Genomic DNA, 25,138 nt, shown 5'->3' with positions numbered 1-25,138 from the left:
ATCAACACCATTTGGTATGTTATTCTAGACCAGTTACAACGGCAGCCTTTGCTGGTAATGAGAAGGTGGTTTCGGGCAGCGATGATCGTACAGTGAAAGTCTGGGATCTGAAGAACATGCGGTCACCCATAGCAACCATCCGTACTGACTCATCTGTGAACAGGTTAGCGTCAATTGAGCCTCTTTCTACGATAGTTGGTCTTAATTTATGTGCATAAAGTGTCGTTCTAGAGTAGTCTCTACAGTCTGCGAAGGCTAATAAGGGACGGCACTTTTGGCTATTCTGGTATGATTTGTTTTAAGGAAGTATCTTTTTAGCAAAAATCCAGTTCAGGCGGAAAGTGTCGTCACAGATTACCCTGTGTGGTATACACAGGCTTGGGACGACACTTTATGCACATGGATATATCCCAGTTTTCTCAGAACGAGCCTTGAATGACCACTTGCTACTTTTCAGTATACAGATTTAATTGCGCAATAACTGGAAAACAATATAAATTTTCAGAATCGAATTTTCGTGGATTTTTTGCGAGTCCTGTCAAAACCACAAAATCAAATGTCCGAAAAATGGCCATACGTAAATACCACATTGAAAATAAATCTTCAGTATTGGCTGTCATTTGAGTGAATGGTAAATAACAGAATATCCATGCTTAGTCCAACAAGTTTACTTTATATAATGAAAAGACAACCCTTAATAATGTGAAAAAAGTTGACAACACAAATTATCACTGAGATTTTGTCGAAGATATAAAAAATGCTTTTAAGTTAATGTTGAAAGGCGCTTGGTGAGAATGGAATATATACTTAACTGTGCGCTGTGTATGAACCTAGAGGACTTTCTTGATTTTCTCCAGAGGCATTAAACGGCATCCTGTGTGCAGACAATTCATGATTTATGATCACCAAATCTGATTCCGGTATATGGCTCATATGATTGCGGTGTTTTGTATTTTAATCAGTAAGATATCCATAAGAAACTATGTCAGCAAAATTAAAAAATAAATAAGTGAAAAAATCAACAAACCATTACATATCTGTGTAAATATGTTTACTACCTTTATTACTGTAAAGAATGATGATTTCTCTCTAATATTTATTTTAACATTAATGATTTTACAGTAATAACAGTCAAAATAATGGCAGTGCATTTAAGTTACAAACAGTAAAAGTCATTGAAAAATGCACACCTTTGGTCTGCAAATTATTTTTAAAAAACTTGTTGATTTTGGCGGGCTATAAATAGTTTATGTCGTTTACTCTTACGAACAGAATGGATAATGTTAAACACAAAATTAGTAATAAAATGATTTTATTTAAAAAAACAGATTTGAAGTAAAGGCTGTACAGATTTTTGTTGGACCATTTCAGATTGTGTGTTTCGCAGTCACAGAACATGATAGCCATCCCACACGATAACAGACACATACGGCTTTTTGACATCAATGGAAACAGAATTGGAAGACTACCGCGTAGCAGCAGAACTGTTAGTCGTGACTGGGATAGAGAATAGTTTCTTACATATAACTGGTGGTAAAATGTTAATCGTCATCATCATCATAATCATCACCACCACCATCACCACCACACATATCGTCGTCGTAGTCGTCATCATCATCATCATCACCATCATCATCATCCTCATCATCATCATCAATATCATCATCATCATCATCACCAGTACTATAATGTGATGTCAAACAAAATGTATGTGATCATTTAGATATTAATCTTAAAGTCACTCCCAGCTAAGATATTAAAAGGGGTATAACATTGATATCAGGTATAATTACTCAATAATTATTATTTTACCAATTTGATGCATGTTTATTGTTACTATTTTGGTTTGTTGAATATCCATTTAGAGTGATTAATGATAACATGTACTTTATTTGAAGTTGTGGTAGTGAGGCTTTAGAAATAGGATAGCAGCAAATAACTACCTTTGAATTCTCCTAAAAGCCATGACTCTTTTGCAGGGCCACTCAAAAATGGTGTGCAGTGTAGCCTGGACCGAGGACAATCCGGTGTGTAACCTTTTCTCGTGCGGCTTCAACAGACAGGTCCTAGGTTGGAGCATCAATGTCCAGATCAAGGAATGAAAAGAGTCAGTCATGGATCGTTCTGAAGAAACATGAGCCTCGTTCATGGACAACTGGGCTCAATGCATGGGACAGCACTCTCCGCCTAAACTGGATTTTTGCTAAAGAGATGCTTTCTTCAAACGAAACAATACAAACAAGTGGAAAGTGTTGTCTCTGATAAGCCTGTGCAGATTTCTCAGGCTAATCTGTAGAGCTGTAACGATTCAGATCGATGCATCGAAAATCTGATTCAATGCTGCCGATTCGATATTGATACCAATACGGGCAATTTTGATTCGATTCACTGAAATCCCGATTATTCCGCATTTTAAACCTTACTTTCCAAATCCGACGTCTAAACGTTCTTGTCATTTGTAATACGTCTTTTGATTGGTCAATAGCCAATATGTCATCCAATGAATGAATGAATAACATGCTGATCATTACATCAACCGGTAAAATGTCTTCTTCAACCATGCCGAAAGACGTACGTCAAAATTAAAATAAAAAGTATGGGAACATTTCTTGTTTCGCGAAGGTTCTGATGCAAAGGCAACTTGCAAAACGTGTTTTGTTGACATTAGTTACCCACATGGTTTGTTAACTTAACTGTGTGCATTCTGTTAAGAAGTCAAATGGAAGTTGTTTATTTACTTACATGCTTTTTTTCTTCTGTTAAACACGTGATACATTTAGCATTCTATGTTATTTAAGAACAACTCAACAGGAAGTTTTGTTCAATAAATTTGTTACTTAACAAACAATGTTGCGTTTTTATATTTTATTTTAAAAATTAAACACTTTAAATGTACAACATAATAAGTTAATAACACATACCAAACATATTAATTCATGCTCTGGACAAACCAAACATGAAATAGTTTGCAAAATAAGCAGCAAATAATTTAATTTTTGATTCGAATCGAAAATAATCGGACCATTTCGTATCGAATCGAATGATGGGTGAATTGTTACAGCTCTGGGGCGACACATGCATTAAGCCCAATGTTCCCTTAAGAAGGCTCATATTATCTGAAGAAATTAAATTGTTCTTGTTCTAAATACATTTTATTCCATGCTTACATGGAAGAGTGTGTTTTCAATACCAAACTATGAAAGGATGTGTTTTCTGTCATTGCTTGTCACCAAATGCAAGGTAGATCTAGAAAATTATTATTAAGTTTTTTTTTTCTCAATTTATTTTGTTAATGTTATAGGTATTTAGTTGTATAAAATGTATAAATATAAATAGGAATTAATAAGTAATGTTGGTGGATGTTACATTGAATTGTCAATAATTATGTTACACGTTTATTTGAAAAATGTATTGCGCATGTCAGAAAAAAATAAATATATTAAATGCAAAGAATAACATTTCATGCACAAATATATTCATGTACTGCATGATAAATGCATAGAAAATACTGATTGAATATATTTAGCAAGGCTTAGAACAACTAAACCACCTTTCTTAGTTCAAACTTTTTTATTTAAGCTGGATTGCATTGAAAGCCTAAGGCTGATTGAAACGATGTCGAGTTTGTTTCACGGGTATAACCAGTATGTGTTGTCTTTGAAAGAGATCTAAAGAACGCTCCCACAATGGGGATCAAACACGTGAGCCTTGGCGATAGGTTCAGGTTTCAGTGCCATAATGCCTAGCAAATAAATCTCTAGTCAATCACTATCCCATTATTGTTTGGCAACATCCTATTTTAATCATTATGTTGATTTATTAAAAAAGCCAATGCAAACAACTGCGAATACGAACTTAAGGTGTCCAAATTTTTCTGCTAGGTCAACATTGTCATCTTTTGTCTGTACTAAATATGACTGGGATTTTGTTTAAATACTCTATATTTGTGCAATATGAAATTGTTGCTTGTTGTATTAGTTTCCAGTGGTGTCGCAATATAAATTGTTTGTTTTATCCATTCCATGCTTATGCCAGAAAAGTGCTGACTCATGCCAAAGATAAACAAATTATTATTGCATCCATATTTATTGTTAATCATTGATGCTAATTAAAACAGTTATGAATTTCATTTGTGAGTATTTTCCCGTCTGGAAAATAAAATGTATGTAAGTGTATTTAATATACTTAATATACTTTAAAAAGATAATGAATTTAGACATGTTAATAGATGTATTTAGCTTAATGTTTTATTTGCATTCTGTTGATCAACTTTACCTGTTCGTTGTTTATAAAACCAGAGACGTATGTTATTTACATCTCAATCTATGAATATATATGTGAAGTAAATAAATAATTCTTTGAGCATAAGTGTTTTATTTTTCATGCAATTTGCATCTTATCTTACCATAATCGAATCTCATGGATACATATGATTATTTTCCAATTTTCTCAAGAAAGAAAACATTTAAAACGAATTGCTTTGCGACGATGGCATTCTATTTTGCAGAGCTGATGTCTTCTGATCGATAAATGTGCATTAAACCGGTTTAAAATCGTGGCAGTGAATGCGAATTTGAGCCTTGTTTTGGGAATATAGGGCAAAATGCATGTGGGTAAAATGTCATCACTGATTAGTTTGTGCCAAAACTTGATTTTTGTTAAGAAAATACTTTCTTCAAACGAACAAGAGCTGTGTTTGTGAAACACAATGCCCCCTACTGCACCGCTTTAAAGCAATATATTTGACCTTGATGGATGACCTTGACCTTTCACCACTCAAAATGCGCAGCTCCATGAGATACACGTGCATGCCAAGTATCCAGTTGCTATCTTTAATATTGCAAAAGTTATGACCAAGGTTAAAGTTTTTGGACAAACACACACACAATGACAGACAGACAGGCCAAAAACAATATACCCCCGAATATTCGATACGGGGGCATACACAATTTCATAGAAGCAGACCGTGTTGTCCCTAATTAGCCTGTGTGGACTGCACATGCTTACCTGGAACAACACTTTGCGCACATGCATTTAGCCCATTTTTCTCCCAGAAAGAGGTTCATTAAGTGACAACTGCTGGCGATAGCTGGTGTCCCAATATCTAAGGAAACATATTCCTTAAATGTTGGATTGTTTTGTGTTTACTCAAAATTGCAATCAAATTAGAGGCTAGCAATTGATAAACATAAGTTGAAGTTTTCAACACTATGTTAATCACTTGATTCAATTCAACTTTGCACGTACAGCAAACAACACGTATTTTCTTGTGATGTGTATGTATTGACAAAATAGCAATAATGCTATCATAAAATTAAACCAAAATTACTAAGCATTTAATAATTATTGTTGCAACTATACAGATTCGAAGCGTTGACAGAGTACATCGGAACCATTAATCAAACAAAATACTACTTTCTTCTTTTTGTCACTGTATTTTAGTTTGGTTACTGATAAGTTAACATATGTTCGATACCTTTGGTTTGCAAAGCATGGGTAACGCTGGTGATGACAGCTACAGAATAGAGGACAAGGGTGGTGGTTTGAGAACAGGAAGTGGCGACAGACGGATGTTTACTTAATACGTACTTAATCGGTGGCCAACAGCAGTTGAGCCAGACTTACCAGACATAAGGATGGTTATCAGGCATCAGGTTGAGGTTTACAAGGCAGACAGGCAGTCATTAGCTTTATTCATTATCATCATAATACAAAACACATTTGCGTCAGTATTATCATAATAAACATCATCACCATCACATGCAGCAGCTTCAACAACAGCAACATTGTCACTGTTGCCGTATTCGTTATTGTTGCAATATAATAAGCTCAAACTTATTCATCATTTGCCATCAGTATTCTTCGGTTCTTATAAGTATTATCAATCTCAGAAAATCATCGTTAGAGACCCAACAAACATTTAAAACATTTGAAATCATTTGATTTGCATTTGCAACTTAAAAAAAAATATGATTACAATTTGCACAATGAACATGTAAATATTATTGTCTTGCACATGTATCACTTACACAAGAACATGTAAATATTAATGTCTTGCCACATGTAACACTTACACAAGAACATGTTAATATTACTGTCTTGTCACATGTTACACTTTACTACGTCAAGGTTGGATCTTAATCTTAAGTCGCATTGATATGCGACTGAGGCCGTCAATCTTACTCTTGTGGGTCATGTGAAACAATTTAAGAAAGTCTTTACAAAATTCATTATCAACAATCTCATCAACAAGATCACCATCAACAACACTGTCACGTGCAGACCATTGATTGGTGGAACGTGCCCAGTCATATATTCGAAATCGTTCCACATTAACATGCTGCATAGTTTCGAGTTCTTGTTGGATGGGTATGTATTCCTCTGATGGAATTTTATGTCTCATATTTGTGTCCTTGAAATGACCACAAACGAATTCCACTCTACACTCAAGTGAGTGAGTCCATGCAGACAGCTTGTTCACCAGCTGGCGAAGTTCTGATGGATGCAATTGTTCAAAACATACAGTCACACGTTTCAATGACCGAGGAAGCGGTAGGTCGATATATGCAGTTAAATGCATTCTAAGCGTTTCCAGCTGTGAGAGGGTTGCTAGTGACTGTGACAATGACGATACATGATTATTTTTCCATTCCGAAGAAGCATAACGCTGACCCGAAATACTCAGATTCTTGACACTAAGACCGAGCAGAGTCTCCCATAGACCAGGGCTATCCTTAGAGACAGCGAATGTACACGTATTGTTTAAATCCGTTGTTATACATGCGTATGTATAAGGTAACTTGCTGACTTTGAGTGAAGTTATGTAACGGAATACCATACTACAATCCACACTATGATCGAGTGTAAACAGTGTGGTGAGCAGACTGCGTAGCCAGGTGGAGGAACACGTTACATCAATCAAATTAATGCGTTTTATGGAGGGCAGCACTGGAGTATAGTCTGCACACAGCACTGGATCAGCACCGTTTAGAAGACACCATGTATGAATGTCTTTCTTGTCACACCTGTTGAAATCAAATTCATGCAAACCAATAGAGTTAAGTTTTTGATTGTTATGAATGAGAAGTTGCTTCGGTAACACTTGCACTCTTTTGCTGATTGTTATCGAATTTAAGTTTTCAAACATTGAGAAATCTAGTTCTTTATAAGCTGTGCATATTTTAATACATTTTAGATTCTTATAATGAATAATAGAGTGTGGTAGTAAAGTTACTCCTTCTCCAAGATCAATTGATTCAATGTGTTCATAATGTGACATGTCAAGCGCTTCACATTTACACTCATTATTCATTGTTAGATATTTCAACTTCTTCAAACCCACAAGTGTATTTGGTAGCACGGTTATATCACCCTGGAGCTTCAACTGTTCAATGTGTTCATAATGTGACATGTCAAGCGCTTTACATTTAAATTGTAAAGCCGTTGTTAGATATTTCAACTTCTTCAAGCTCGCAAGTGCATTTGGTAGCACGGTTACACGACAGTTGAGACTCAACTGTTCCAGGTTGTGACAGGCTGATAAGTCAAACTCCAAACAACTGACTTCTTTCTGATTTGCTCTCCTAGAGGGGTGGGCATAATCACGTGCAGGTAATGAAACGGGTACCTGACAAAGAGAAGACGACGAGTCATGTGAACGTATTGTTACTAATGTATAATCTGTAAAAAAAACAATTAAAGATCGAGCCCGTGGAGTATTCAGCGCAAAGATGTTGATCAAATCTTCACAATTATCACAAAAGTAAAAGTGACTCAGATGTAGGTCTATTGGAGTGTTCTTGTTTGCCACAGCCTCCCTTTAACCTGAGAGGATGACGCTTTGGAAAACATTGTGAAAAAACATATGACGAACGCTTTGGAAAACATTGTGATCAAACCTATGAAGAACGCTTTGGAAAACATTGTGATCAAACCCATGACGAACATCGTTGACCTGATTCATCAGTGCAGATAGTTTATTAGCTGCCAAGATGTTGAAGCCACAGAGGAATATGAGAACTTGAGAAATATCCAGATAAGAATTGCTATTACTTTTGAGATATTTGCAAATAACGTTATCAATCACGTCTGTATTGTTGGAGATGTGAAGAGCAGCAAAGAACTCTTGAACAGTCTTGTGCACAAACGAGCTTGTATTATCATAACATTTTTTACTTTTTCTTTTGGATATTAATCCTGAATGTAGTGCGAACTGCTTTGTACTTGCAGACAAATGAGCCGAAAGATTAATGTCGCTGAACACTAGTGATGTTTCTTTTTCATTTGAAAACAAAAATGAAAACGCAGCTTTGGCTATAACATCTATATGTTCCATGTTTGGTTTAACATACTTCGTGCGAGAAAAGCAGTTTACTGGTGATGGGTAGTATTGATCGAAATAACTCATTTGTGGGTTAGCTTTTTTACATAAGTTTTCAAGCAAGGTGGTAAACAATTCACACCTTGACGATCCGGTAAGACTCTCAGCCATATCATCTACCCATGTACATAGGACAAGCGTGTGCAGCATGGGCGAAGATGATATCGAATCAAGGTTATGACTCTCTAGAAAGATCTGAAACTTCTTCACAGTTTCGTTAAGATCCTTTGTTTCATCAAGAAGATGTCGCAGTATCCTTTTACTGAATCCCTCAGAATCAATTACTCCGTAAACTTCCATCAATATGTCTATTTGAGAATTCTTGATACGTTCGTCCGCGAGTTTCCATGGTCTAGAAGTTGTGAGCACAATGCAATGATCCTTAGGAACTCCGTCCATAGATGGCAGAGCTTCTTTACCAGACCACTCATCCATACCGTCTTGAACGACAAGGTACATCACATTTCTCATTATGTTTAGGACCAGATTATTCGCACTTTCCCATTCGTCTGCCGCGTAGATTTTGTAGATGAGCTGTGTTTGTATCATGTGTGTTACATGTGTCTGTTCTCTCGAATCGCGCAACGAAATGAAAAAGAGAAACTTGAATTCATGAAGGGTATAAACATCACCAAACGCCGTTTGTTCTTTTGATTCTGTCGAGGGCTCATGCACGTTACACCAGTCGTGAACTAACTTGGAAGCAAAACTTGTCTTGCCGCTGCCTGGCTCGCCTTGTAAATATGTACGTCTAGATAAATGATCACCTCTATAAAAGCAATCTCTGTATGTTAATATTTGTTCTTGTTGTGTGCGTCTCCCATCATTCTCTATCTTCATCTTGTGTATTTTTGGGGTGGCATAGACGTCTTGTACGTGCTTATCGAGACTAGGATCCAAAGTAGACAGAGGCACGTAGCAAACGGTATCACGGTAATGGTTCACCAATCGCTTTAGAAGATCTGAAATAGTAATACTTCTTAATAAAAACAAATAACCTGCATGTTTCTATGCAGTAACCATATACTAATTTTTTTTTAAAGAAAACACCGCATAAAAGGTGCATGTCTATGAATAATACGATATTGTATTTTCAAATATAAGATAATAGTAATTACAATTGTTGAATAAATTTGTCTCCTTTTATAAATGTTTAGTAAAAAACTTCTTTGGATTCCCGAATCTAGTTTGTTCTTTCGTGCGCACAAAAGAACTAGTAGAAAAGTATTTTTTAAGTTATTTCACATTAAGTACCGCTTATAGCATGATCCCTACCGATTTGCTGTAGTGTATATTATTATAATACACTTCTAAAATGTAGTACGTATTTATTTCTATTATTGAGTTGGAAGCCGACAGAAGGCGTGTATCGAAAATGTATCATGCAGTTTTAATTTCTAATTAAAAACGGTCTAATCCGCATAAAAATGTACCCAGCTGAATTTATTTGTGAACATTTATGCATTATTCGAATACATATACTTTTTCGCAGAAATACAGATACACATACCCATAAAACGCACTTTCGCTGGTTTTATGCACTCCGTTCTGAGAGTATATCGTGAAGGCAATTATCAAAGGAGATCAACTTAATGAAAAGCCTATTCCATGGTAGTTTTAAAGACTGACGGACAGAATGAAGGACAGACTGGCCATATGACAGACAGATCCACTATGAATCCAAGTGACCCATCTCTAGTTATATGAGGATGGTTTATTAACCAAAGTTCAAACGTTTGAGTGCTAATGTTTGTCTGTTTGGTAATTCATGCTTATTCAAGTGTGCAAATTGGTTATAACGAAGGTTATATATATTTTGTCAAATAAAACTTGTTTAAATTACAAACCTGCTACGCCTCGCTCGTATTCGTCTAGCTCCTTTTCATTCGCTGCTTGATTTATGCGGTTGATGCTTTCTTGTGTCTTATTTTCAATGAGTTGTTCTCCAGCCTGTGTTTTGTTTTCAATGCTTTGTTCTCCAGCCTGTGTTTTGTTTTCAATGCGTTGTTCCCCAGTCTGTGTTTTGTTTTCAATGCTTTGTTCTCCAGCCTGTGTTTTGTGTTCAATGCTTTGTTCTCCAGCCTGTGTCTTGTTTTCGATGCATTGTTCTCCAGACGTTGTCTTGTTTTCAATGCTTTGTTCCCCAGTCTGTGTTTTGTTTTCAATGCTTTGTTCTCCAGCCTTTGTCTTGTTTTCAATGCTTTGTTCTCCAGTCTGTGTCTTGTTTTCAATGCGTTGTTCTCCAGTCTGTGTCTTGTTTTCAATGCTCTGTTCCCCAGTCTGTGTCTTGTTTTCAATGCCTTGTTCTCCAGTCTGTGTCTTGTTTTCAATGCGTTGTTCTCCAGCCTGTGTCTTGTTTTCAATGCTTTGTTCTCCAGCCTGTGTTTTGTTTTCAATGCGTTGTTCTCCTGCCTGTGTCTTGTTTTCAATAATTTTCTCTCCAGCCTGTGTTTTGTTTTCAATGCTTTGTTCTCCAGCCTGTGCCTTGTTTTTAAGGCGTTGTTCTCCAGCCAGTATTTTAGCCTCTAAGGTATTCAAACCTTCTCTCAGGGTCCTTACAGCCTCTTCAGAAAAACGTTCTCCGGCCTCTTTTGCTTGTGTGAGGGTCTTATTGGCTTCTTTCAACAACTTGCCCAAATCATCAAGTGAAAGACGATCATTCTGCAACTACATACAGTATTTGCATTTGTAGACTTTTCAACACAGATTCGCAGTTTTATGATATCAAAATCCATTATTATATAATCTGTGTTTGTATATTATACAATAGACCAAGTAGAGACAAGTTTGCAGGGCAGAAAACCATATAAACAAGTGTTCCACGGACGGAGACATATGCCCCCCAAATAGGACTTGAACTAGTGACCCCAATTTCAATAGGGGCCATCTACTGCCCAATGCCAATGCGCATGTGAAGTATCAAGCAAATCAGTCAATTTGTTGATGAGTTATTGATCGGAAACAATTTTCACACTTATTGTGACAGTGACCATGACCTTTGACCTAGTGACCCTAATTTCGATAGGGGTCATCTACTATCCAAGGCCAATGCGCATGGGAAGTATCAAGCCGGTCGATTTGTTAACAAGTTATTGATCAGAATCGCTTTTCCAATTTTGTGTGCCAGTGACCATGACTTTTGACCTAGTGACCCAAATTACAGGCTTTCTACTGCCTCTCCACAAAAAAGTAGGGCAAAAGTGGGGCAAGATTTTAGCAAAAAGTAGGGCAAAATAGGGATTTTTACTGTTAAAAAGTAGGGCTAAATAAGACAAGGGCTGTTTGTAAAACATGCATGCCCCCCATATGGGCTGTCCGTTGTAGTGACAGCCATTGTGTGAATACGTTTTTTGTCACTGTGACCTTGACCTTTGACCTAGTGACCTGAAAATCAATAGGGGTCATCTGCGAGTCACGATCAATGTACCTATTAAGTGTCATGATCCTAGGCAAAAGCATTCTTGAGTTATCATCCGAAAATCATTTTACTATTTTGGGTCACCGTGACCTTGACCTTTGACCTTGTGACCTCAAAATCAATAGGGGTCATCTGCGAGTCATGATCAATCTACCCATGAAGTTTCATGATCCTAGGCATATGTGTTCTTGAGTTATCATCCAGAAACCATTTAACTATTTCGGGTCACCGTGACCTTGACCTTTGACCTAGTGACCTCAAAATCAATAGGGGTCATCTGCGAGTCATGATCAATCTACCCATGAAGTTTCATGATCCTAGGCATATGTGTTCTTGAGTTATCATCCAGAAACCATTTAACTATTTCGGGTCACCGTGACCTTGACCTTTTACCTAGTGACCTCAAAATCAATAGTGGTCATCTGCGAGTCATGATCAATCTTCCCATGAAGTTTCATGATCCTAGGCATATGTGTTCTTGAGTTATCACCCGGAAACCATTTTACTATTTTGGGTCATCGTGACCTTGACCTTTGACCTAGTGACCTCAAAATCAATAGGGGTCATCTGCAAGTCATGATCAATGTACCTATGAAGTTTCATGATCCTAGGCCCAAGCGTTCTTGAGTTATCGTCTGACAACCACCTGGTGGACGGACCGACCGACAGACAGACCGACCGACATGAGCAAAGCAATATACCCTCTCTTCTTCGATGGGGGGCATAAAAATCATTACCATTTTTCAGCTGGAATGACCGTTAAATTGATACATAACCTAGCCCATCTGATGCTGTGAGAATGCCTTGTTCTGCCCATCCTTGAAATAAAGGCACCTGAAATTTTTATTCCTCAATTAACATCAATTTACACAATGAAATACAATAATGAACATGACATTCAAAACATACACTGTTAATCTTATAAAGCAAAGTACAAAAGCCCTTAGTATTAACCCTTTCCTCCATGAATATGTACCAAAATACACCCACTATGAATATATAAGTATTCTTGCACTAGTACTAAAACAAAGAATTTTCTCATCACAGGCAATAGTGAAGAATTATATTTTTATTATAATTGTATAAGCAAACAGAGACCAAGGTCTATTCTGTTTGCAAAGGTGTTAAAATAAGTATACCTGGAGTAAAGGGTTAAGTACAGTAGAATTGCAATAACTTGAGCTGGCGATTTCTCGAAAACTGGTGATAACTCGAGCATTATAGGAAGTCCATAACATTTCCTTTAATTTCTATATAAAAATACCCGCAATAACTCAAACATGCAATTTTTGATAACTCCAGGATGTGTGCTGGTCCCTGAAAGGCATTTCACACCTAATAAACTGGCAATTATTAGAAGACGCTTTTTCATCTGGTCGGTGCTAAAAATAATCGAGTTGTGAGAACAACGCAATCAAGCAGACAAAAAAACGCTTGATTAGTGTGAAGTTAGTCGCAGTTTGAGATACACTGCAAATTGTCATCCTTTAAGATGCGCATGTACGTACCTTGTGTGCTATTTTATATATGCTACATGAACATTGAACATTCTTTGATTATATTTGTGCTATGTGAGTATGTTGATTAAATTAAATTAATGAACGATCATTCTTATTGTTAAGTTTAGTATACTGTAACCTTAAGCAATTTATCCAAGCTTTTTCCAAGCACGTCTTACATGTAAATAAAGCGTTTGCGGCTAGAAGTTAAGCATAACCAACCGAAACATTGAAAACAAATAATACCATGGATTACTCGAAACCTGCGATTACTCAAGCATCAAGGTCAGTGTTACCTCGAGTTATCGCAGTTTTACTGTAAAATTAGTTTCAAAGCATACATGTTAGTAAGTGTAAGAGCTAAACAGATACTACATAAGCATAAGTATTGGCATGTACCATTGTGTGTTGTATCCATGATCATAAGCAGTTAGAAAACATAATTGATTGCAAGGTTACATTTATGCAAAAAGTATGAAAAAATACCACAAGCTCAGCATTTAATTTACACATAAAAAGCAATCTACAACACAATGAGGTGGAATAGGATATGCACGCTTCAATACACTGGCCAAACATTTAAGTAATATACTCAGTTAGTTATAGGCCTACAATATTTACATGAACCATATTATATGCCTGAGATAATGCATCTTTGTGTTTCTGGCCCTGGGCATGGTTCAGTGTTTGTGTTGCACCAGTATTTCCACACTGTATAGTTTTCTTACAAAGAAAACAGTAACCAGCAAAGTCAAAGGAGGAGTCCTTTTCACACCAAGTATTTAGTTGATGTCCATTAAAAGTCTGTTTTCCAAAGCCAGGAAGCGTTAAATTTTGTTATTCCATGTGGCATTATGGCTGGTTAGTATTGACTAGCATGCAGGAAAACTAATGGATCTAATACCTGTAAAGACAGCTAGCTAAATAAACTTGCACAAGCAGATAAGCTACAAGATGCTAGTGTACAGATGTCAACAATATTTGTTCGCAAGTTGATATTTTTGCTATTAATAGCAAGATCACCTGTTCGCTAATTAACTCAATAAGAAACATACTGGATTAATCAGAAAACCAACCTTGATCTTCTGTAAAAATCACAAAATAATCAGTTCCCTAAATCATCCACATTCAAGTCACTTGAAATAATATTGACAAGTACACTAAGCACCCGCAACAATGATTAAGAGTGGTAATGAGAAATTTTTATGTAAGTGAAACTGACTAGCTATAGTACTAAAATGGACATTGTATGGATCTAAGTTGTAAGTACATGTATGTCACTGCTGCAACATAGTATTAACACAAAGCAAATCGAGGCTGGTCAAAGCAGTTGGTAAATGCAGTGTCTTATATCAAACTACAAATGCCAAGGTGTTAATAAAATTTTAATCAATTAATTAATTTTAAAGTAGATGTGTGTCCATAGGACACAGATGCCCCTACAATTTGGCTCCGTCACAAAGATTCATATCGTTTGCTAAATTAGGGGCCATAACTCCATAGATATCTGATACACTTGCATCAAAATACTCAGGTATACAAGTTCACATGCTGACAACTATTTACAGAAAGATGGCTCTAGCAGCTATACTTTTGAGTTCTGCGTGATGCAAACATTGGGCTATGGACAGCCAGATGGATGGACAGACAAACAATGGCAAATCACCCCCTCCCTTTTGTGTGGGGTCATACAAAATTATTTATGATTAATATGACACTTAAGAAAAGCAAGCATAACATATAAACTCATATGTATTTAGTAAGAAAGGAAAGCAGCATCTGCAATTTCGAATTTAAGCCGTGAGGTTTAAAACAAATCATGGCATTTGTGGGTTCCCTCAGCTAGTAGCATCATTGTGAAAAAAAAAACTTGGTAGTGAGTGTAAAGTCTAGATGAAGCGTGCATATCTTTCACCTCTATTTCAAGAAGCACATATGTAATAGAACATACATGTATTTTCACAGTGTAAAAAGAAATTATCTTACCTAAAGACCAGTATTTCTGTACTGACTAGCCAAGGAGCCATGGTGCTTTCAAGGATGGACATCACAAGGTGATCCCCCAAACACATCTGAACTGATTCATAATGAATCGAAATTCTGCAAAATATCTAAAGAAGAATCATGTAAGCCTTCATTTTACATTTTATTTATTTTATTTGCAAAATGAAAAAGTAGGGATAATAGGGCTATTTTCGAAAAAAGTAGGGAAAATAGGGTTAAGAAAATAAAGTAGGGAAAAGTAGGGACCAGTAGAAAGCCTGCAAATTTCAATATGGGCCATCTACTGTTAAAGGCCAATGCACATGTGAAGTATCAAGCCAATCGGTGAATCAGTTGACGAATAATTGATGGGAAACGATGTTCACACTAAGTGTGCTAGTGACCTTGACCTTTGACCTAGTGACCCCAATTTCAATAGGGGTCATCTTCTTTTCAAGGCCAATGCACATGTGAAGTATAAAGCCAATCGGTCAATTTGTTGACGAGTTATTGATCTGCAACGATTTTCACACTTAGTGTGATTGTGGCCTTAACCTTTGACCTAGTGACCCCAATTTTAATAGGGGTCATCTACTCTCAAAGGTCAATAGCCAATCTGAAGCGGTTAATTCGTTGACGAGTTATGGATCTGAAACGAACTGGTATACCGACATTCAGACTGCTCTACCGACAGACAGACCGACCGACATCCAGCAAAACAATAAACCCCTTCTTCTTGGACAAGGGGCATACAATTCCCATATTGACAATTATTAAATGCATATATGCGTTCGTTTTAATAAAGCCTTAATTTGTTCTACTAATTATTTACTATCGTGTTATTATATGATTCCAATATCTCCATTCAATAATGTGATTTTCAATATCTTTGGCCAAAACGATTGAATATTTCAAAGTTGTTAATGTGCTTCATTATATTGATATTTGATGACAGTTAGATTTGCCTTGTAGGTCCAATTAATTGGTTCTAGTTCACTCAACGATTTTGATTTTATGTCCAGTGATATTCATCAAAGCAGTGTTTACAGTGCTCCAGCTAGGATTTTAAAAGAGCAGGGGGGGCTATTTTGTCACAAGAGCACTTTGGAGTGCGCAGTCTTTTGTCAAAAGGGCACTTTCGAGCGTGCGGTCTAAGATGGAAAGCTCCCTGTTGCATATTAATTTATATATAATGAATAATTGTAAGAATATATAATTTCCATTATTATTAAACCGTGCGTATAATGTTTACAATGAGGGATAAATTGATAACAATTAAATACGGGTTTATAAATTATAAAAATGTCTAAAAAATTATAAATAAAAGGGCAAGCCGTTGCCTTGGAAGGGCAGGTCAGGGCTAAGGGAGGGCAGGGCACTCCATTTAGGCCTAGCTGGAGCACTGGTGTTTTTATTTTGATTGAAAATAATTCAAGTGCAATTTTCTAATGATACAACCAAACACCTTGTACATGTAGTACACATATTCCTGGGGCCATTGCAAGCACAGGGCTCAACATTAACGGTTGTCCTATTGCCTCTGGCAAGTAAAAGTTGGGTCCGGGCAAGTCATTTTATAATCTAGTTGCCCGCCCAGGCAAGTGCAAAAAAGAACAAAGTGCATTTAATTTCGATTTTAATTAGACTTTAATCATTTTATTAAATGTGCAAAAATAAAAAAAGCTTTTGTGGTGTATCATTTTGATCTTTATAAAACAAATATGAGGTTTACAGTTAATGTGATATTTCATGTTTGGGCAAGTGCAGGGCTACAGATAAGATTTCATGTCAATTAGTTTTCACTACAAGCTTTTTGAAGCAATTAGTTTTTTTCCCTCAAATTTTTTTGTCAATTAGTTTTTTACAATTTAATGAAAACTTACCTATATTTCAGGGCAAGATGAGCTCTTTGATTTACAGGTAGCCTAGGTATTGATAATTCTTAGCCAATTCTTGTTCCAGTCATTAATTCACAATTTTAAATGTTTTAAATGATTGATTGTTACTGTTAATTGTTTATTGAAAAATGGAAGATGAGTCATTTTATTTTAACACTCCTGCCGTTCAGTCTGATGGCACACTCTTTTAGCTCTGGTTTTGAAATCCTGGAATAGTCTACCCTTTCTCCTTTTTTTCTTGCTTAGCCACAGCTGAACTGATTTTTGTGGATTAAATGATGATATGTCACACTTGGTCATTGCAATGAATATCAGTGTGTCAAGATTTTCTGGCTTTTAAGACCCTCTGCACTTGTTCTTTATACGGTTTTGGGTACTAAAACTTTTCTCACACTCCACACTGGTAATTGAGAAGCAAAGAGCTATCTTGCATAACATAACAAATTCTGTCAAGTCTTCATGCATCAAGATGACCCTTTTACACAGATTCTGCAGTGAATAGTTTTTGTATGAGCCCTGTAGCATGCCCCTCATACTTGGCCACTGTTTTTTAAGTTTCTCTTTGTCTAACAATTTGTGCACCACTTTGGTTTCTATATCAATTCCTTCCAAAAGATTGCCATGGTATATTTGTGCATCTTTATCTTCTCCATAGAGGAAGCCAACTTTCTCCAAAGCATCTAGTGACTCTGTCTCACTGGACACAGTTACTACCAAAGGTTCCAACAACAAGCTCAAATCTTTAAATATTGCACTGTCCTCTTTCCGAAATCTGTGCCTGATGTTCTTCTGCAACTTTTCTACATATCTTGTTCTCAATGATGAAAAATCATGGTTAATGTTTTCTGAATATCTTATAAGTTTTTCTTCATCTAGATAAGCCACTGTCTTGGAATCTTCCTGTTTTAACCCAATGCACCGTTTCATAGCTTTCAAATTATCACCATCATTGGATTCCAAGTGTTTTAGTTGACCTAATGTGCCATCAAGAAAGGGTTGTATCTGACTAAAACAAAGATTTTGTTGCTGTAGCTGCTGGCTGAAAACAGCCACACACTCGTGCACATCTAACATCAGTGCAACAAGCAACACGGTTTTATAATCTGAAAAGTACTTAAAGAGACCTTTTGCTGTTGAAGATTCACTGGCGAAGCTCGTGAGTTTAGCTAGGAGGGAGCTGTACGATTCATATACTGCCTTACTTGCATTTCTTAAACCTAACCATCTTATACTATAAGGTTCTTTTATAGTTAATTCTGGTTCTCTCAACACTGCTTGCAGATCTTTCAGGCGTTCCATTCGGATACTTGAGTTACTCATAAAGTGGTACAATGCACCAAACTTCTCTTTAAACTTTTCAAGAACTTCATCTTTCTTAATAGAGTCAATCACAGCCAGATTCAACCTGTGCGCAATACAATGAGTTTGTAACATAAATAGTGAATATTTGGATCTAAGCTGCACACCAACACCTGCCTTTCTGCCAGTCATTACAGAGGCACCGTCTGTAGCTAGAGACACAATCTTACCAGGGTCAAGACCTAATCCCTCTAGACAACTTATTACTTCTTGTACTATGGTGTAGGCCTTACCATCTTTAATGTGAATGTTTCCTAAAAATTTTGTCACAGATTCCCCATTATTGACATATCTGACACAGATGGATAAGTGTTTCTGTACTGTAAGGTCAGTACTTTCATCCAGCATAACCGAGTTCACATCAGAGGTTATAAGTTCTGCTACCAGATCTCTTTGAAATACAGTCTTGATGCATCCTTGAATTTCTGACACTGTATCCCAGCTTAGATTTTTATATTTAATGTCAATCTCTGGAGTTCAAGTAGACTATTAACTTTCCACGAGGGCAGTTCCTCGCATGCAGCATAATAAACAGTGCGAAACAATTTTATATCACCATCTTCAACTTTTTCATTGGTATCTAAAGGCACTTCTTCAATACAAGAGGCCGAAGCTTCTGCTCTGGAAGTTAACATTTTTTTATCGGCATCCCTGTGTTCGGTACAATTATTGTGCTTGACTATCGTGTCCTTTTGAATATTGCATGATCCAGCCCTAGCCCACACTGTCGTAACATTACCTTTCATACAAATGTTGCACTTAAGGCGCATTTCCAATCCCTCGCCTTCAACAACGAGCCAGTGAAAGTCAGTTTTCCACGACGCTATTTGTTTTGATGAGACAGAATCGCCGCGGTGTTTTGCGACGTCTGCTTCTGAGGTTTTCACCACCTCCACTATCAAATCATGAATAACTTTTTTGACAACATCTCTTCCCGATGGTTCGGACCGCGAAACAAACTTCAATATACTCGGCGCGCACGTCGTTGCTGAACTTTTACTAACCCGGCCGCGCTTAGCAGCCGACATTTTTCACGTTGTATTTACCGGAAGTAACTTGTTTATATAGACACCGGCCGAAACGGTGTCAACTATTACGGCCGCACTAAAATTACTTCGAAACCGGTTTAAGGCAGGAGTTGGCCGCTTCAGTAGTCGGAACAAAGAGTAGATCGATGTTTATAAACTTGCATTTATGTCGGCAATAATAACGCGGTACGAAAGGAAACAGTATAATTAAAACGATCATGAATTGATTGAAATTCGTTTTTCCTCCTTCATAATCGTTTTCTGTACGATCGGTTTTTTATTTCAATTCGTTTTCTGCCAAATACAAATCGTAATAACGATAAAACGATCCTTATCTGTAGCCCTGTAAGTGGTTTTACGTTCAGGGCAAGTAGATTTTCTAAGTACTTGCCCGGTAGGGCAAGTTGGTTTTTAGGTTAATGTTGAGCCCTGAAGCATTCTTTATATTATATACGTCTTTATAAAGAGACAAACAACACAAATACAATAAATTTACATCACTGAGTTTCCTGCGCGCTTCTGTTGCTGAGAAATCATGCAATAAGCGGACTGGATCAGCAAGTAGGGTGGTCAGTGTCAGAAAGAAGTACTGCAGATCAGCATCTGTAACCTTGCAGTCGGCAGTGTGGCGTACATCTCGGCCTATTTGACGGACCTAGAGGGAAAAAGGATCGCTGTGACGTTAAGGACCCCTAGAGTGAGAAAGGATCGCTGTGATGTTAAGACCAAGAAAAGAAGAATTGAGGTAAACCTATACACAGATGGACTGTCAGCGTCGAAGTGAAGACATGTGATTGTAAAAATGTTTAAATATACATAGACTATTTTAACTAAGACGTGTATATTTGATGCATTTAGAAATAATTGCATGACATAAATAGCGTCATATCACATAGAAATATACATATGAACAATTCATGAGTTAACAAACTAACTTTGTTAAACTAGACACATATTCAGTCTTTTAGACTGGTACATTTAAAGATTACCTTCTCAAGCGGGCATCGCTTATTAGGTGGAGGTGGACACAGGCATACGGCGGAGAGGCATGTCTGGAAATGCGTGCAGTTCAACATGATGCTTACCACACCATTGAAGTCAGATTCTTGCACAGAGGATACGCTGCTATATCCGTCCCGTGGGAGGTAGCATTTGCCAATTTCCCACGGATCCATTGCCCATCTTTCAGCTTTAGTGTTTGCCCAACTAGGCCCATTAAATCTGTGAAACGATGTGATATCTTGTTTCACCTTATCACATGTTGGGCATGACTTTGGTTGTTGTGAATTGTGGAAAGAACAGTTATTTCCTTTCCTCTTTTTACACACGTCCTGAGTTGGACACGGTATGAGGTTTTGAATAAAGCATTGTCCACAACTTCTACCAACTAATGTTTGGACGTTGTGTAATTCCGTCAGAACAAAATCAGTCAATCCTTTCTTTGTAAAATTGAGGGCAATGCATGCTTTAAACCAGTTATTGGTATGCTTATCTTCGAAGATGTTAGTGCCGGCAGCCATCCCCACGAGACTACATGAACCAGGCTTCAGTAGAGAGTTAGTTTGTGGAATCCGCAGAGTAGATGGCCTTATGGAATGTCGTCAATGTTCTTGTTCGTGAGCATCCTCTGATCATGTTATTTTGGTTGCTTTATTTGTACTATAATTAAATAAGTATATTTTACAAAACTTAAATCGTCTGTTCAGAGAATCTAATCAACTGAAACGTAAAGCATATCATTTTAAATTTTCTTAATTAGATAAATAACTAAAGTTTAGTTAATAAACAATAATTTCCAACAATAGATGGGACGGGGCACTCTGAGGAAATTGATGTTACAATCCAGAATAAATAAACACGAGGACCAGAAGACTGGAAGGCTTCCAGTGGAGTCCAGGGTGACGTCTTGGCCAGGTGCCAGACCGGAAGCCCCCGAATCTTCTGGATAAAAGCACTTTAGAAGGACAAGGAATGCACTTTAATTGTTTCAAATCCGAAAAATATTTTTTATTTGCGTCTATCCATTATCCTCTTTTCATATGCCCATTGTTAAAAACAACAACTGCAAAAACTAAATACATACCGTCAACCAATCGAATAACTTATTGCAACTATTTTTCACCTTGGCTGAATACGGGCATATCTGTCTATACATATAGATTAAGACCCTAGTCTGATTTCAGTAATAAGGAACACTAGCTGATTGTTATTTACTGTTTTCCTAAAGGATCGGATTTTGTGTCCGTAATTTATGCCCAGAAAGTCTTAAAATAGAATTGATTTTAAAATTGCCTCGAAACCAGATGCCAATGACGGAAAAAGGAGTAATCTGTTAAACAGCTGTTTAACTGGCCCCAAAAGTACCCGCAGCTATCTATATGACTAAGCGTATGTGTTTTAGAGAAGGAAATTTCTAAGATTCTCTAGACTTAAAAAACAAGGGCTGTTTGTAAAACATGCATGCCCGCCGTATGGGCTCTCAGTTGTAGTGACTGCCATTTTGTAAATATGTTTTTTGTCACTGTGACCTTGACCTTTGACCAAGTGACCTGAAAATACATAGGGGTCATCTGCGAGTCATGATCAAAGTACCTATGCAGTTTCATGATCCTAGCCATAAGCTTTTTTGGGTTATCATCCAGAAACCATTTTAATATTTCGGGTCACTGTGACCTTGACCTTTGATAGAGTGACCTCAAAATCAATAGGGGTCATCTGCGAGTCATGATCAATCTACCTATGAAGATTCATTATCCTAGGCATAAGCATTCTCGAGTTATCATCAAGAAACCATTTTACTATTTCGAGTCACCGTGACGTTGACCTTTGACCTGAAAATCAATAGGGGTCATCTGCGAGTCATGATCAATGTACCTTTGAAGTTTCATGATCCTAGACATAAGTGTCGTTGGGTTATCATCTGGAAACCATTTACTAATTCGGGTCACCATGACCTTTGACCTAGTGATCTGAAAATCAATAGGGGTCATCTGCGAGTCATGATACATCTACCCATCAAGTTTCATGATCCTAACCATAAGCGTTCTTGAGTTATCATCTGGAAACCATTTTACTATTTCGGGTCACCGTGACCTTGACCTTTGACCTTGTGACTGGAAAATCAATAGGGGTCATCTGCGAGTCATGATCAATCTACCTATGAAGTTTCATGATCCTAGGCATAAGCGTTCTTGAGTTATTATCCGGAAACCATTTTACTATTTCGGGTCAACGTGACCGTGACCTTTAACCTAATGACCTCAAAATCAATAGGGGTCATCTGCGAGTCATAATCAATGTTTCTTTCAAGTTTTATGATCCTAGGCATAAGCGTTCTTGAGTTATCATCCGGAAACCATTTTACTATTTCGGGTCACCGTGACCTTTGACCCAGTGACCTGAAAATCAATAGGGGTCATCTGCGAGTCATGATACATCTACCCATCAAGTTTCATGATCCTAGGCATAAGCGTTCTTAAATTATCATCCGGAAACCATTTTAATATTTCGGGTCACTGTGATCTTGACCTTTGACCTAGTGACCTGAAAATCAATAGGGGTCATCTGCGAGTCATGATCAATGAACCTATCAAGTTTCATGATCCTAGGCATAGACGTTCTTGAGTTATCATCCAGAAACCATTTTTCTATTTCGGGTCACCGTGACCTTGACCTTTGACCGAGTGACCTCAAAATCAATAGGGGTCATCTGCGAGTCATGATCAATCTACCTATGAAGATTCATTATCCTAGGCATAAGCATTCTTGAGTTATCATCCAGAAACCATTTTACTATTTCGGGTCAAAGTGACCTTGACCTTTGACCTGAATATCAATAGGGGTCATTTTCCGGTCATGATCAATGTACCTATGAAGTTTCATGATCCTAGGCATAAGTGTCGTTGAGTTATCATCCGGAAACCATTTACTATTTCGGGTCACCGTGACCTTGACTTTGACCTAGTGACCTGAGAATCAATATGGGTCATCTGCAAGACATGATCAAACTACCTTTTAAGTTTCATGATCCTAGCCATAAGCGTTCTTCAGTTATCATCCGGGAACCATTTTACTATTTCGGGTCTTCGACACCTTGACCTTGTGACCGGAAAATCAATAGGCGTCATCTGCAAGTCATGATCAATCTACCTATCAAGTTTCATAATCATAGGCAAAAGCGGTCTTGAGTTATCATCTGGAAACCATTTAACTATTTCGGGTCACCGTGACCTTGGACCTAAAAATCAACAGGGGTCATCTGCGAGTCATGATCAATCTACCTATGAAGTTTCATGATCCTAGGCATAAGCGTTCTTGAGTTATTATCCAGAAACCATTTTACTATTTCGGGTCAACGTGACCTTGAACTTTTACCTAGTGACCTCAAAATCAATAGGGGTCATCTGAGAGTCATGATCAATCTACCTATCAAGTTTCATGATCCTAGGCATAAGCGTTCTTGAGTTATCATCCGGAAACCATTTTACTATTTGGGTCACCGTGACCTTGACCTTTGACCAAGTGACCTCAAAATCAATAGGGGTCATCTGCGAGTCCTGATCAATGTACCTATCAAGTTTCATGATCCTAGACATAAGCGTTCTTGAGTTATAGACCGGAAACCATTCAACTATTTGGGTCACAGTGACCTTGACCTTTGACCCAGTGACCTGAAAATCAACAGGGGTCATCTGCGAATCATGATCAATCTACCTATCAAGTTTCATGATCCTGGGCATAAGCGTTCTTAAATAATCATCCGGAAACCATTTTACTATTTCGGGTCACAGTGACCTTGACCATTGACCTATAGTGACCTCAAAATCAATAGGGGTCATCTGCAAGTATATGATCAATGTACCTATGAAGTTTCATGATCCTAGGCCTAAGCCTTCTTGATTTATCATCCGGAAACCACCTGGTGGACGGACCGACAGACCGACCGATCGACCGACATGTGCAAAGCAATATACCCCCTCATCTTCGAAGGGGTGAATGAAAATCACTTAGCACCCCAACCCCAATCATCTCATCAATTCTGAACGACTTGCGAAATCAAACTCTGTTGCTTAAACAAATCTTGTTTACCAATATTCATAATAAGAGAGATAATGCCTTGCACTTTTGAACACGTATCATTTAAATGAATTATATACGTAAAAACTCAAAATATTCACCTTGGAAATAACAATTATGTTCTTGCCGGCAGGTTATTAATTGTTGTTGTTGCGCATGTCGGGTCACTTTACAGTTTCTCAGGCCCCCGTCTCAGGCTCATGGGTCTCGGTTTGAGATGGCTTGTGTACACCAAAAGTGTTAACACCTAAAAACAAACCAAACACTGTTTCATTTCAATTTCAAGTTTCATTTATATTGCACTAAAAATGTGACTCGAATGTGTTAACAGTGTTTCACTATGATTTTGATAGCCAATCCATATAAGGAAAAATTCCCCACCTCATGGCTGCCATGTTTTTTTAACAAACCATAACCATTTTCAAACTCAGCTGAGCTATCATTAGAACACATGTTCTGACCAAGTTTCATACAATTGGAAATTAAATGTGATTTCT

General features: G+C 37.3%; 2 protein-coding genes across 50 annotated transcripts in view; one reads left to right on the top strand and one right to left on the bottom strand.

Annotated features, from left to right (window-relative positions):
- The window catches only part of LOC127881551 (WD repeat-containing protein 37-like), a 364,483-nt gene that overhangs the window by 25,100 nt on the left and 314,245 nt on the right, over window positions 1-25,138 (top strand). For 2 of the 4 annotated variants that reach the window (XM_052429538.1, XM_052429537.1), the window contains exons 9-10: window positions 29-163; window positions 1,372-1,486. In XM_052429538.1, the coding sequence (XP_052285498.1) occupies window positions 29-163; window positions 1,372-1,486 (250 nt within the window). Of the gene's footprint in view, window positions 1-28; window positions 164-1,371; window positions 1,487-1,979; window positions 4,322-25,138 lie in introns of those variants that run through there. The other 2 variants (XR_008050132.1, XM_052429536.1) reach the window with 2 other exon arrangements.
- The window catches only part of LOC127881542 (uncharacterized), a 533,182-nt gene continuing 513,720 nt past the window's right edge, over window positions 5,677-25,138 (bottom strand). For 21 of the 46 annotated variants that reach the window (XM_052429479.1, XM_052429490.1, XM_052429489.1 and 18 more), the window contains one exon: window positions 5,677-6,293. In XM_052429479.1, the coding sequence (XP_052285439.1) occupies window positions 6,125-6,293 (169 nt within the window). In that variant the 3' untranslated portion in view covers window positions 5,677-6,124. Of the gene's footprint in view, window positions 7,628-7,666; window positions 9,343-10,227; window positions 11,048-12,555; window positions 12,633-15,283; window positions 15,409-20,061; window positions 20,221-20,554; window positions 21,225-24,742; window positions 24,889-25,138 lie in introns of those variants that run through there. The other 25 variants (XM_052429504.1, XM_052429507.1, XM_052429508.1 and 22 more) reach the window with 17 other exon arrangements.

This window comes from Dreissena polymorpha, chromosome 5 (assembly GCF_020536995.1).
Source record: "Dreissena polymorpha isolate Duluth1 chromosome 5, UMN_Dpol_1.0, whole genome shotgun sequence".
NCBI lineage: Eukaryota > Metazoa > Mollusca > Bivalvia > Myida > Dreissenidae > Dreissena > Dreissena polymorpha.
This window is presented reverse-complemented; position numbering and strand designations above follow the sequence as displayed.